This window comes from Aphis gossypii, chromosome 3 (genome assembly GCF_020184175.1).
Source record: "Aphis gossypii isolate Hap1 chromosome 3, ASM2018417v2, whole genome shotgun sequence".
NCBI lineage: Eukaryota > Metazoa > Arthropoda > Insecta > Hemiptera > Aphididae > Aphis > Aphis gossypii.
Genome location: NC_065532.1, coordinates 53,403,637 through 53,418,993, shown reverse-complemented (window position 1 = coordinate 53,418,993; position 15,357 = coordinate 53,403,637). Strand labels below are relative to the sequence as shown.

Genomic DNA, 15,357 nt, shown 5'->3' with positions numbered 1-15,357 from the left:
TTTAATAATTTACAAGCTGAAGCATATAGTTTAAACAACTTAATTAATTTAAAGATATAATAATATAATAAATGGTTTTTTTTTCATTGCATATATATTCTATACTCGTCAGTGGCGTATTTAATAGAGGGGTCATGATGAGGATTGATATATATATATATACACAATATATGAAATATACATTGCACCTATATAGTCTATATACGTTATAACATTTTGATAACAAAAATACTAATAACCTCCTTTAAAAAAAAAATCCAACTACGAGTCATTGATATACTATACTAAAAACTATCAAATATTAAATAGTATCTTGTCGCAGTAAACATTATATAGTAAATATTCATATTTTTAGTAAAATATAACTTTTAAAAGATGATATTATTTATATTTATTAGTACAAATTATTATAATTTACCTTGATTTTTGTTTAATTTCCAATAGAATAAATTATATTACTTAAAAAATAAAATAACGTCATTCAATTTTATATTGTATTAAGCATATCATTTTTATCTGATTCTTTTAGAAGATTTATAATAGAATATAATTAAAATTAAGTATCGATGTAGATTTATTAAAATTGTTGATATAAAATATTTACGTTCTGTAGTGTACACAATACACATCAATAATTAATTATTTTAAAACCAATCAAAATTAACACATCATAATCCTAATAATAAATTATAAATGTTAGGTACATGATATATGTATTTACTATATTTATTAATTATAACTATTTTGACATCTCCTTTATTGGGAGTAAAAATTATATTTTTGCTTTGTTATTAGTTATTATTCAGCAGGTTAAGTCAGTGTGGTTGCATTAAAAAATATATTTAAAGTGATCATAATGTTAACTAATGGGCTAAAATCAATACGAATAAAATTATATTTATAAATTAAAATATAAGGATACTTCTGCACTCAATTATATTAACTAATTTTAAAAATACATTTATGTAGAATATTATTAATGATGATCATAATGTGCTACATTTTTTTTATAAACTTATAATATTTATATTCTAATCATACTACTTTTTTTGCGATGATTCGTTTCTTATTTTAAACATCATAAAATCACAAGTAATTAGGCTATTTTAATTTAAATAAACAAATTTTCAACAGGAATGTTTTTGTAGAACTAGCCCAAACTTACATTTTGATATCATCGAAAGGTAGAATGTATTTAAACTAAAAAAGAGGGATTTTGTTTTTACACGTAAAAATATAATTTATATAACGAAAAAAATGAATCACTTAACTATTTACCTAAACCTATTTTAATTTTTAATTTCTTTAGTATTAAACAAATAAATAAAATAGTAGGTACCTACTTAAGTAGTCAAGTTAGGTTGATATTTTATGTTGCCTATTTACCCGTATGAATTTTATGAGTTGTTAATAGAAATTAAAAATGAATATTGTTTGATAAATTTTCAATTATTTACATCGATTATAGAATATAATAAAATACATAAAATAGTAAATAACATTAAAATATTAACATTTATTTTTTTATTTCAATTTCCTATAAAACATGCTAAAATTAAAACAAAATAAGTTATTAAGCACTAATTTACTAATCAATGCAATAAAAAAATGAAGAAGCACTATGTTGTTTATTGGGTTTCGAGTGTACTTCGTTATTGAATAGGTCATTGTAAAGGATGTATTAAATTTAAATTTAGTGACAAATTATTGTAAATGAAAAACGATTCTATGCGGAGATATTAAACCCTATATTTTAAAGATCTATTATTATTTATCTTTAATCTTTTTATTAATAATATAAATTAATTAAAAAAAAAATCGTAAATAATAAAATAAAATATCATATCATATATTATTGTAATTAAATTGTAAGTCAATAGGTACTGAATAAGTATTGTAAAAAGTTGTCACTACTACTAATTTTTTTTGAATTGTAACAAAATCTAAAGTTATTAAATAATAGATGGTTATTTTTAGTTTAAATATCAACATTTATCAACATTTAAACTTAACACGACTAAAAATAATTTCCCCGTGCATTTTGATTTTTTTGAATTGTTATAAGAAAGACTATGAAGGACCTTGAGATAATATTTTTAAGCCGTAGCTATTACAATTTTGAAAATGTGTTTTTTCACAATTAAGTACTGTTTTAAAATGTTAACAAGAAAAGCCTATCGAAAAACCTTGTATTAAATTTTAAAACTGTTTAAATAAAAAAACATTTTATCAATAAATTGTACAGAAAAAAAACTAAAAAATCCGAATATTTTCAATGCTAAAATAATAAAAAATAATTTTAACGATTCATATTTTTTTAATTTTATACTTGAATACGATATTATCACTTTTAGAATCAAGATATATTTTCAATACATCGATGTGTAATATGATGAGCCTATCAAACATACGTGCGGCCAATGGAAACCAAAATATTTTTATCATTTATAAATACTTTATGATAAAAAATATTTATATAAAAATAAATGAAAATAAAATCCTACATTATTAAGTTAAAAACAAAGTCTAAGTAAAAACCAAAAATTTTATAATTTTTTTTGAAAAGGTTCATCGTATTCAAACCAAATATGCGTGAATGTTAATATTGACTTTTTAACACATATTAATATTTAATAATAAATACTAAAAAGTATTTACGTTAATAGTACATAGAATTAAAAACTCTTAGCACCCAATACTTTTCTTTAAATTGTATTAATATCAACTGGTGTATCATTATTAAGTTCTTTAAGTAGAAAAATAGAAAATAATTTACAATATAATTGACAATTTATTATAATTTAAAAAAACTTTGAAATATTAATGTATATTATGTTATACACTTTCCAATTGTTTCCATACTATTCTAAAGATTATATTCATATTTCATATATATTATTAAAAATTATACAGTTATTTTGAAATACAAAATTATATTATAGTTCCAGACTTTCAGTAACACATAACCATATCAATTAATTATAATTATGTTTCTATATATTTATAAGTTATAAGGGGTAAAATTATAATCATGCCTTTGAATTTTGGAACCAAAGATAGAACCTGATTGCGAATGATACAGTGTTTAGGAACAGGATTGCGTATATTTGTTAAATACCTATTACAAAACCTCCCCTAAATACGACACGGTTGCGTACTAAAATAGGCTTCAAGGTTGGCAATTTATCATTATATAATTTTCAAAATAACTCGATCAAATTAAATGTATTTTCATCTGCTTTCAAAAAAGTTTTATGGGTAAAAATTAATTCATTTTACTCAATAACACCCGCAATATTATAATACTATAAACATTATCACAAATAGATATTTATGAATTCTATACTTATTATATATTTTAATTGAAATTTTAATAAGTTCTAAATCAGATATAGAACCATTTTTACGTGGACATTCATCTCAAAATTGAATTTATCTTTGCAAATTGTTTCAACCTACACGCACGTGGTGGTGGAAAAACAATAGGCTATTCTATACAATTTTTGGATGCTTCTTGGTCAATTAGTTGATTTATAAATTTATTGTATTTTGCCGATTGTATACAATTGAATATTCATATAATGTACAGTAATAAAATTAATTTAATCTATGAAATTACGTACATTGAAAAGGCAAACGCGATAATAAACAGGGTATTTTTGCCCTAAGTTAACTCAAGTCTCTTCAATAAATTAACGAAAATGCTGTTTTTTCACCTACGACCATCAGGCACAGATTAAGATTCATTTCGTCGTTTTTATTTTCTCACAAATGCTCGGATGCCCGGACGGACCTACTATATTATAATATTCTACCATAATATCACGAACCCGGAAGCAAACATGCGTTATTAAAATGATATATAATCAATATTGAATGAAGACATTTTTTAACGTAGAAAAAATCCAAACTACAAAAATCCGGCCCGAAAAGTAGCGAGTTACCAAGCTCAAAGTCGCCGTCTATGGTCTTGTACAAGGCGGCAGCAGCGGTCATGTCCTGCATTATCATGATGTTGTCGAAGCGTCGCAATGCGGGGACTGCCATCGCGATGATCGAGATCTGAGGCGCTACCGCTAATCACTGACATTATCGTGCCGACGGCGGCGGTCGCAGAACGCGTACTGCGGCGGCAGCTGATGCTCGCCGACCGGTGGCTGGCGGTGCATTTTCGTCGTCGCGATATCGCGGCGGCGGGCGGGCGGCGCGTCAGACGATTACGACGGCGATGATGATGGTGGTGGACAACTACTACGGCGGCGGACGACGATGACGACGTACGTCGCTTCGCAGCGGCGTTCGAGACGTGACGGCCGCCGGTCGGACTAGACGCAAAGACGACGACAGTGGCGTTTTAGTGCAGGCGACGGCGGCCCACTTATTATAATAATATTGTCATCATCGTTGTGCCGCGTGCCGATGATGCACCACTACGTGATGGTTTGGCGGTGGTTCGGCTGTTTTGTACATCATTATAACAATATTATATTTGTATGTATCGAAAATGTCCTGGCAACAGTCTTTGCAGGAGAAGAAAATTTTCCCAAGAAAACGACTTTTTTTTCGTCCCCCCGGAAAAGATCGGTCCGATTTTCTCGTCCCAAGATGATCAATTGAAGCACGCGGCCATGCACGTTCGAAACAACCGGACGAAAGTGGCGGCGGCAGCGACGACGACGACGACAACGATGCGGACAACCCGAGCGCGGCCCATTCACTGATTGGAGAAAAGATCTGCCGACGCCACCACCGCCGCCGCGCGGTCACCCAGTTTTATTGAAGTCGTCGTCGTCGTTGTTGGCGGCGGCGGCGGCAGCGGCATGCATTCGGCCGCCCCTACTATATAGTGTAACGTTCTCGCCGCCCCTACCCGTGGTGCGAACCTTTTGACTGTTCATTAAAAAAAATCCCGACCGACCGACTGACGCAAACCCACTCTGCTTCATTCCATTCAGCACGAATAATGCGATCGCGTAATAATACAAACGCACGAATCTAAATAATATGCGTAATATATACAGAGTGATTCATCATAATAAATGTGTTCACCCCAATTTTTTTTTTATTTAATAATGAATTTATTCAAACTGATTGTTTTGATTTTCAAATATACCTAACGACCATATTTTCAAATTCTTAAGATTTTTTTTAACTTTACTTTGAGAGTTTCTTGTGGTAATACAAAAATTATATTTTTCAATTAACAACTCCGCATATTTACTGTAAATTATTTAGTGGTTAATCTTTTATTAAATGTTGATATTTTCAGTTTAAATTTTTAACCAGTAGTTTTTCGGCTACTAAAATGTTTGTATTAATAATAATAGTCCTTAAAAAATGGTTTCAAAAAATCTAAAATAGATGTAATATTAGAAATTTAATGTGTTTTATACTTAGAGAATTTTTCAAATTAACCTAACCTAACCTAACCTAGCCTGTTTAATACAGATTATACGCAGGTGTCTCGTCAAGGTAAGATAAGTCACCTTATATTATTTACAGGTTCTTTTAAGGAATAACGGAAATTCCATATCAATACATAATATTATGTTAAGTCACGCATTTTATAAAATTGTATATAAATTATGAACATTCTAACTTTCAATTGATTATTTTTAATTATATTGTTCTGGACATTTAGAATGAGTTTAACTAAATAAGTACGCATATAATATTTTACTTCTAGAAAAATAAAATTATATGTAAAATGTATCGAACAAATGTAATATAATATGTTCAACAATTTCAATAATTAACTAGATTTAGATTTATAGAACTTATTTAAATATATCGTTATAATATTCTGATTTATATACTGTCATGAAAAATTAATGTTTTCAAAGCTTTGCCAAAAACATTTAATTGCTTAAAAAATAATAGTTTTTTTTCAAGTTTATGTTTGATGTTAAATAATTTCTACGAATTTTATGCAAATACCGCGATTTCTATCTAAATATTTTTATAGTTATGTTTTAAATATCATTATTTTATGTATCAATTTTTTTATAAAAGTATACATATATATATATATATATATTATTTATATTATATAAATAATTTTTAAGATTATTATCATACGATTATTTGCTTTAAAAAAAATACCTGCTTTAAAACAAGTATTTTCACGAACATAGAAATGATTTAATAATTGTTCAATGCAAAAGTGCAGTACATATTTAGTTGAAGACATTGTACATAATTAAGAACAATGTGCATGTGAAACATTTAATTTTATGTACGTTATATTTTTTTCCTGTCCTCTTTTTAACAATTAATTGTTGACCTTTTATAAACGATTAATAAATAACACCCCCATAATAATAATATTATCTTCATAAATTGAAAGATTGATGAATAAATTATACGTAATAAAAATTATACTCACTTGAAGTATACCCATATTCATCTTCTGGTTCTGGATCAGCGTCAATTTCTACTTTTGATCTTTTAACATTACCAGCACTGGACCGCATTATCTAAACATAAAAATAAATTATACTCTATTTTAGGTACCTATGAATACATAATAATATTATATTCAAAATGATTTTTTTGCAAAAATAAAAAAGAAAGTGTATATACATAAAAATTTTAGTCCATTAAAATAGCCAGCAATTTATTCCTATTAACGAAAAATTGATAACCATTACAATTCAAAGATGATTCAGTTATATTCATGCAAAAACTATCAATATTTTAAAATAACAACTTGTAAATAAAACATAATACTGAAAATAGGTATGTACATATTAAATAAAAAATATTTTTTTAACTTAATTTAACTGATACAAGATATTTATTTATTTCCTTACTTCTTGTCCTGAATGAATTCTAACGCGACCTTCATTATCTCTATTATCATCATCTTCTTCACTATCTTCACTTTTATTAGATTTGATAGATTTTTTACGATCAAACGAACTCAAAGTTTTAATAAAAGCTAATGAATTCTTACGAACTGGAAAATTATCTTCATTAACATGTTCTTCACTTTTCTGTTGCCATGTGGAAATCCTCTAAAACGTTATAGTTGTAAAATATTTTTTATCTAACAATGATATTATTTTTTTTTCATTACATTTTTTACACTATTTACAGGTTTTATAGGCTGCTGCGATACTTTAAACGAATCTTCAATAACAGCCGATGATTTTGACTGTTCATATTGATCTTGAGACTAAAATAAATGTACCTAAATAAATTACTTATCCAAAAAATAAATTTTAAGAACTTACCCAACATACGATTGATTGCACGAGGAAAATAACTGGGTTACCAGCTGAACGAATTACTGCAACAGCTTGTTCATGATTAGCGTATCGAACATCAGTCCCATTAACTTCTAATATTCTATCACCGGTCTACAATGTTACAAGTATAAATATTAACTTAATCACAACACATTAAAAGGTGATAGAATGTTTACTTTTAATTGACCATCTTGACCAGCAGGACTTTGAGGAAGTACATTTTTTATGAATATACCTGATATAGCTTCGCTATTATTTGTATCAGTATTATTGAAAAAGTCAACCTAAAAAAATAAACCATCTCTAAAACGTTTATATTGTTTTATATACATATAATATATATATATCTAACCTTTCCTCCAACTATACTTATTCCTAAGCTTTTGTTTGGATCTCTCCAAACTATTACTTCTCGTTGTGGACCCCAATGTTTAGGCACCAAGGGAGCAGATGATTGTTGACCAGATACAGTCATGTTTAATACACTTCCTTCACTTCTATCTAAGCCAATACCAGTACTTGGAAACCGATAAATACGAGTTGGTGGACCATCAAAAGATTCAAATTCAGCACTTCCCAAACGTAATGCATTTTTGTCTAAAGATGTATAAGCTTCCTCTTCGGCGAGTCTTTCTAACTCTTCAGTTTTAGCTTTTAATTGATTATCAATTTCGTCTTCATTTAGATTTGATGTTATAGATATACTTTGAGTAAACTCTGATAATCTATAAGTTTCTTCACGTAATTTTTCATCTAATTTCTTAATGAATTGATCGCTAGTAAACTTTGCGCATACGTATTTATCGCTAGTTTTGAATACCTTGTAATAATTGATAACGTTTTCAAAACTCACATCATTTATTGGTTCAGTTTCATTCCAACTCTTTGTTCGTTGAACTGAATGACATTTCGTGCATAGAACACATTCGGATTTAGATTTTGCTGGTATAGTCAACTGCAAACATGGATCATTAGACTTAGATCTAGAAATTTTAGAGTGAGGTTTCTTATGAAGTAAACGATTTTCAGTTTCACGAAATTCGACAAATGGCGATCTGTTAATAAAACATTCAATACATATAAATTACATAAATTTTATTGAAATAAAAAAAATATTATTATAATGATAAATTAATAATTAAAATTACTATTTATGATACTCGGTTAACACGTGAATATATGACTAACAGTTTATAAAATATTAAAGCTGTATAAAAATACTATAATAAACATGCACATTTTTAACCAGTTAACCATAAATTTTACAATAAAAACAAAGTATAAGTAAGTAACTATTATATTTATACCTACCCATATGCGCAATTAGGTGGGGGCTTGGTTAGTCTTAGCCTCCCAAATATTTGGCTAGCCCCCTCAAATATTATTATTATTTCAGATATTATCAATGTTGCACATTCCATAAACAAAATATACACACATTGCATTTGTTCTAGCCCCCCCCCCCCCCAAAAAAAAAAAAATTGACCTTAGTTGCGCCTATGTAACTTACCTAAAATTATAGGTATATGGTTCAATAAATACGTATACAAAATAATTTTATGAAATATTTTTATATTTATACTTCATATTTTTATTTAAATGATTGAAATATTGTATACATTTTTTCAATATAATTCTTTAAGAATTAATCAAAGGAAATAACTAGTGATTAAATATCTATCTAATATTATTACTTTCTAACCAAAACCAATTTAAATAGGCTATGGATGAGTTAAATATTGTCACTTTCTATGCAAGGACATACTATCGGCTTCTATGTATTGTCTCCGTCTTGTAATAATGAATAATGAATATCATGGTAAATTTTAGATTAAAAAAAAAATGTTTTACTCTAGAATTTTAAATATTAAAGTGAATTGACATACAATCAAATTTAAAAATAATAGGTTAAGTTTAGGTTGTCTAATGCCCCACGTAAGTTTTTATTTAAAATTTCAATTTTAAGGCAAGTTATTTATTTATTATTTTATTAAAATCAACACCAACCAACTATTACATAGTTTAATAACAGTTCAACATAGGGTTTAAACAATAATAAGAATATTAGGTACATAAATGTAATATAAATATTTCATAGACTATATGTATAAAAAATAGTGTATGATACAATAAAGTAAAATAAAAAATGGAATAACAACAAAAATCATATGAAAGTGTTTAATTAGACGAAGGTAAAACTTAATTAACCGACCTAATAGCATTCTGGTACGTAGGATGATTTTGACTTTTGGAAGAATATGAATGAATATAAAAAAGAGTTTGACTTTTGACTTTAAAAACCTTGTTCTAAAATTTAAAAATTTTCATATTTGGTAATATTCACCCTAATGTTAAAAGTTACAGAGTAAAAAGGATTTTTCTAAACGTAAAAAATTTGCCATATTGTGCGTTATAGTAGAACGGAAAATAATACATACGAGTACAAAATGTTCTTAAATTATAATATTAACAATTTCAAATAAATAAATGATAGTTTTGACATAAAACAGAAGTACTTACATAATTCTTAATATGTAACTAGGCTTCAAATTTCAACCAGTAAAAATAAGGGGGTACGAAATAATGATGATAGTGGATTGTATTATAACATGTAACTAGTGAGTATCAGTAGTATGTGCTGTTATTAATTAATTATACAGTAAGTTAATAGGAAAATCAATTATAATGATAATGATAGATGATATATTTATTTATATTATATAAAATTAAATTATTATTTAATTAATTTAAAAATGCGTACAACCTACCAAAACAAACATATTATATTATAAAACCAATATTACTTAAATATCCTTTTACGTTAAAAGTTATACCAATACCAATAAAATAATTAATAATATATTAAGTTTATTATACTTAAACTTATGTTACAAGCACACACTAAAAATAAAATCAACATTATATGTAGGTGGTACACGGGCATTCAACATTTCAGCCGAATCCAAACAGCGAATAGTCAAATATAACTAAAAAGCTGACAAAATTCGACAATAAATATAAATTATTAAATCGATAACATTTTTCTCTAAGAATTAATGTTGTATTGTAGTCATTAAGAGTACCTGGTTATTGAATAGGTCATCATTATGATGGATGTATTATTAATTTGAATTCAATAATAAACCGTTGTTTAAACGAAAAAAAACTCCTTGAATAAAGTCGGGTTTATCAGCATATATTTCAGTAAGTAAAATTTAAGGATATACTAGGTATAATATTGTGTTATATTTTATTTAAATTATTATTATTATTTTCTTAATTTGGTGGGTTGAAATAATTGTAAAATATCGCGTGTACCAAAACCACAACGTACCATATAATACTATGGATACGTTCGTGGTGTGAATTTCAGTTAAACATAAGTTTAATAAAACTCAAAATTAGTCCAAATATTTTAAAAATTTCACTATGTAGGTATAGAAAAAATCATAAACAGCGTGTATTATACGTAATAGTAAAAATGTTCAAGTCTCTAATCTAGCGGTTCTCAACCTTTTTGTATTCGCGTACCACCTACACAGTTTGAAAATTTTTACGTACCACCTGACCATATTTTTGCTTTTTTTTTTTAGTTATTAATAATGTATACGTATATGTTTTTTATAAAGGGAGATTTTCTTCGCGTACCACCTATGAACTTGCCACGTACCACTAGTGGTACGCGTACCACAGGTGAGGATCCGCTGCTCTAATCTCTATAATTAATATATATTTTGTTATAGCCAATGGCGTAGCATGAAACTTGGTAAACTAGGGTTTATAGGAGGTGGAGAGAGGCCCCTTCAAATACGAAAATTAAATTACTAAATAGTGATGTGCCATAAAAATAATATACATAATTGTTTTACTACCTAAAAATTATTATTTGCTTTTATTTCATAATAAAAAGTGCTAATACCTTGCAACTTGAACATAACTGGGGTGATGGGAGGAGGATTCAAGAAACCCAAGCCTAAATAAACCATTGGTTAGAACAATATAATTAAAATTTATTTAGGATACTTCAAAAAAACAACTTATGCAGGATTTTGTTGAAAAAGTTTAATACCTTTATCTTATATTAATATTTAATACTGTATCTAAGAAAATGTAATCAATTCTAACATTTAAAAGTTTTATAGTCTCGGTATATCTAGTTATTTATTTATATATTCAGAGAAAAAACTCCGTAAATAAATACAATAGTAGGTACAAAATAAATAATATATATGTGTGTACAGTATAAGATTAATTTTGTACAGAAAACAAGAAAGTAATATGAATAATAATAATTAGGGTTGAGGACTTCTAGTAGTTAGTAGGTACTTAAAAATCTAAAAAACCCTTTTTAAACTAAAAGCCAATGATTATAATGATTATTTTTCCTTTGGTAAAATTTGAAAATTAAAAAAAATAAATTACTAAAAAAGTTTGAAATAGACAAAATTATTATGCGATGAAAATATTTCATGCAGTGCGCACAATGATAAAACGAGTACGCGTCAAAATACAACGAACTAAAATTCACTTCCAATACGCATTTCGGTTTTATTGGTTTATCGGTCAGATAGTAAATTATTACCTAACCGATACTGAAAATATAATTTTTTTAATGGAAAATTTACTTTTTCGTTCTTTTTTGTCTAAGCTAATTTAAGTACTTATTTCGAAAATTGCAAAATATATTTTTAATTTTTCTAATATACCTACCTAAATATGCATTTAAATGCAATAATGACAAAATATGCAAAAATATGCAAAATAAAATTTTAAATTTGATCTCCTGGTGTTATAAAACACATTTGTTGATCAGTAGAATTTTTCTACGATCTATCTAACAAAATATGAAAAAACAAGAAGTCCTCAACTCTAATAATAATTATTATAATTATAATGAAGATAAAAATAGTACATATTAAATAATGATTTAAATATTTAATGGAAAGTTAAGTCTTTATGGTTTTTTTTCTGGATTACAGCAAAAATATTTATATATATTATAGTTTATTAATATCTTTATCATCTTTATTGTAATTGTACCTTATTTTTACCTTTATTTTGTAATTCGATAATATCATATACAAAATAATAAATACAAAAAAAAGATGAAATTGATTTTTTAAAAACTGATTTTACGTAAACATCTTTGTTTTAACGATTATCGTTAATGGATTTAATAGTTTCCAAATATTATAACAATTTGTAAAATTCCCTAAAGAAGGTTCCAATTAGATCAATTTTTAATGAAAAAAACTCCCCTCAGAATTAAAGTTTTAAGTAAATGTTACTCTAATGCTTCAGAATGCGAACAAATAAAAAATACAATATTATTATAATAAAAATAATAAGAATGTATAGCTACTTACATAATACAAACAGTTCATTGTGAACCAATACATTTATTTTATTTAAAAAAAAAATGACATTATTGACATCAAAGTTTAAATTTCAAACTTAGAACAACTATAAAATTGTAATTTTAAATTCTGAGCGGAGAAATTAATGTATTAGTTTTGTTATTATGTTATTTTTAGTTTTTTATAACAGTAAATCTACGTTTATTATCAAAAAATGTCCTCAGGACCTCAGGTAATACTGTAGACTGTAGTAGTGGCCATTAGGAGTTATTCCCCAATGATCAGAATTACAATAATAAATTTAAATTATGTGAAAAAAGTTAAGTTAAAATACCTTTAAAAAAATTATTTTAAATTAAGTTGGTTTGAACATAGTACCTATACATAAATAGGGTTTCATTGATTTAATAATCATGCTAAGGCAATTTTACATACTATATTTACTCATGCTTGAATGTAACAAACAATTTTATACTTTAATAATACAAACTTTAAGCATACAATATAAAATAAGAATATATTTTATATTCTTATGTAATACAAGGGACCTACAATTTGTTAGTTTACTTACAACTTAAAGTACAATATGATTTGACAATTTACGTTTTAAGTAATTCATACTGGAACCAAAATTTAAAAAAAAAAAAAACTTTTAAAAACTTTATTTTTTTCTTAGGCATTTGAAGTTCAAATTTTGATTAAATTTAATATTTAAATGAAGACTTATGATATGATTTAAGTTATTTTGCTGTAATTTAAAAATATTTTTGTGGGGATTTACAACTTTAACATATTGTATTATTATATTTTATATACACAATGAAATTTTCAAAAAATTTAGATTAATTTTATGTTTTTATAGTATTATTAATAATAAAACGAATGATTATAGTAATTAATAGCATTATATTTATATAGACTAAAAGACCAACTCAGCTCATTAACAATTTTTGTATGCTATGATTTATCATTGAATTCATATTTAATACATATATTACAGTTACCTACTCAATAACAAGGTACACTCAACTCTTACTGCAGAGCAAAGTATACCTATTTTCCTCCGCTTTACTCTTATGTTTGTTTATAAGCTCATTAATAACGACTTCTGATAATTACAAATGGTAACCTATATTTATATTCTCAAAATCTAAAACAGAATACTTTTCTAAAATGTTGATGTTTATATAATATAAATTAATTAATATTAAGTAAAAGTATTTCATTAACTACTATGTACTTGAAGTTTAGATAAGATGAGTAATATGGTATCTTAAAATATGGCGACAAGATTTGTGGTCTACTATTGAAAGTATCTTACTATAAATGCTTACAAACTACAAGAAATACAAAAAATATTGATTACTAAAATACAATTAGTTTAGTACCAATATTTATTGATCAATATTTTAAAGACAATATTCTACTTCAGGTAAATAGATTAAATTAAAAATTAAAACTGAAATTTAAAAACCAGAAATTGATAGTAGGCAACAAACATAATAATTGTGATTTAAATTGTTTGAATTAAATGCTTCTTTTTTTTCTAAAACCTTTCAATATAAATAGTGAATGTTAAAAAATACTCAATATAGGCTGACTACAAATAAATCCTAATAAGTCTACAAGAAATCTTTAAATTTCGGTTACAATTTAATTTAACTTATTATAAAAGATCAATATAATATGCTTTATATTAGGTATATTGTGTCAATATTAAAACATACATGATTGTGTAATATACATAAGTATATAATATGTATATTATAAAACATAACAAGTACTGAAGTAACTACTAAATAACTAATAATAATAATAATTTTTCTATGAAAAAAATAGAAATATAATTTATCTTATTCAATAAATGACTAATTAAATAAAACAGTATTACTAAAATTATTAAACAATTTAGTTATATCAATATATAATATTGACATACGAATAAAATACATTTTATAATTTATAACATAATACTATCTACAAAATGTACAGAAATTAAATGGGAAATATAACTTAAACGTTCACAAAATAGGTCATTCTCACTTGTAATAGACAGGTAATATCCTTCATTAAATGCAAAAATATAACAATTAAGGAAATCAATAAGCATTAAATGGAAAACATTAAATCATAAACAAAGCATGAGCAAAAAAAATCAGCCAATTTTAGTTCAGTATTTAAAAATATTTTAAATTGGTAGTTTATATTATGGTAAATGACAAAAATTAAGAGTAATGTGGCGCCACAATAAATACCAGAATATTATGCATTTATAATGAAAATAGGAATTATACTTAACTATACTAGCCAAAAAAATTTTACCATTAGAAAATAAATTGTACACAGTACTAGTATTAGAAAATTAACTATAATATTTATCCCAATATTCCTTGATATTAATAAACCTTTATCAAACAAATTTTAAAATTACAATTATTAAAATTATGATATAGCAGTATTAAAATAAGATTTGTGATATTTACCGAGGTTTATGTATAATTTATTGTCATTTACTATAATATATTTACACAAATAATAAAATACTTACCTTGGAGTACGTAGAGTTACATTAGGTACAGTTTTACTTCGGATTACACAGGTATTCTTAACCGTCTCTGCACGTACAAAACGTACACTGAAATAGCATAATTACAAATAAAAAAGATTATATTGATTTTCATTAGAAGCTAATCTTATTAAACCATTAACCAGATTATAAACTATTTGTTTTTTTTATATATATTTATATG

General features: G+C 25.6%; 1 protein-coding gene across 5 annotated transcripts in view; it reads right to left on the bottom strand.

Annotated features, from left to right (window-relative positions):
- LOC114126161 (multiple PDZ domain protein-like) overlaps positions 1–15,357 on the bottom strand; it is a 67,869-nt gene that overhangs the window by 39,302 nt on the left and 13,210 nt on the right. For all 5 annotated transcript variants that reach the window (XM_050203681.1, XM_050203679.1, XM_027990045.2 and 2 more), the window contains 7 exons: positions 15,156–15,242; positions 7,603–8,305; positions 7,427–7,534; positions 7,236–7,361; positions 7,079–7,177; positions 6,813–7,016; positions 6,386–6,476 (listed from right to left, as the gene is read on the bottom strand). In XM_050203681.1, coding sequence (XP_050059638.1) covers positions 6,386–6,476; positions 6,813–7,016; positions 7,079–7,177; positions 7,236–7,361; positions 7,427–7,534; positions 7,603–8,305; positions 15,156–15,242 — 1,418 coding nt within the window. The remainder of the gene's footprint in view (positions 1–6,385; positions 6,477–6,812; positions 7,017–7,078; positions 7,178–7,235; positions 7,362–7,426; positions 7,535–7,602; positions 8,306–15,155; positions 15,243–15,357) is intronic.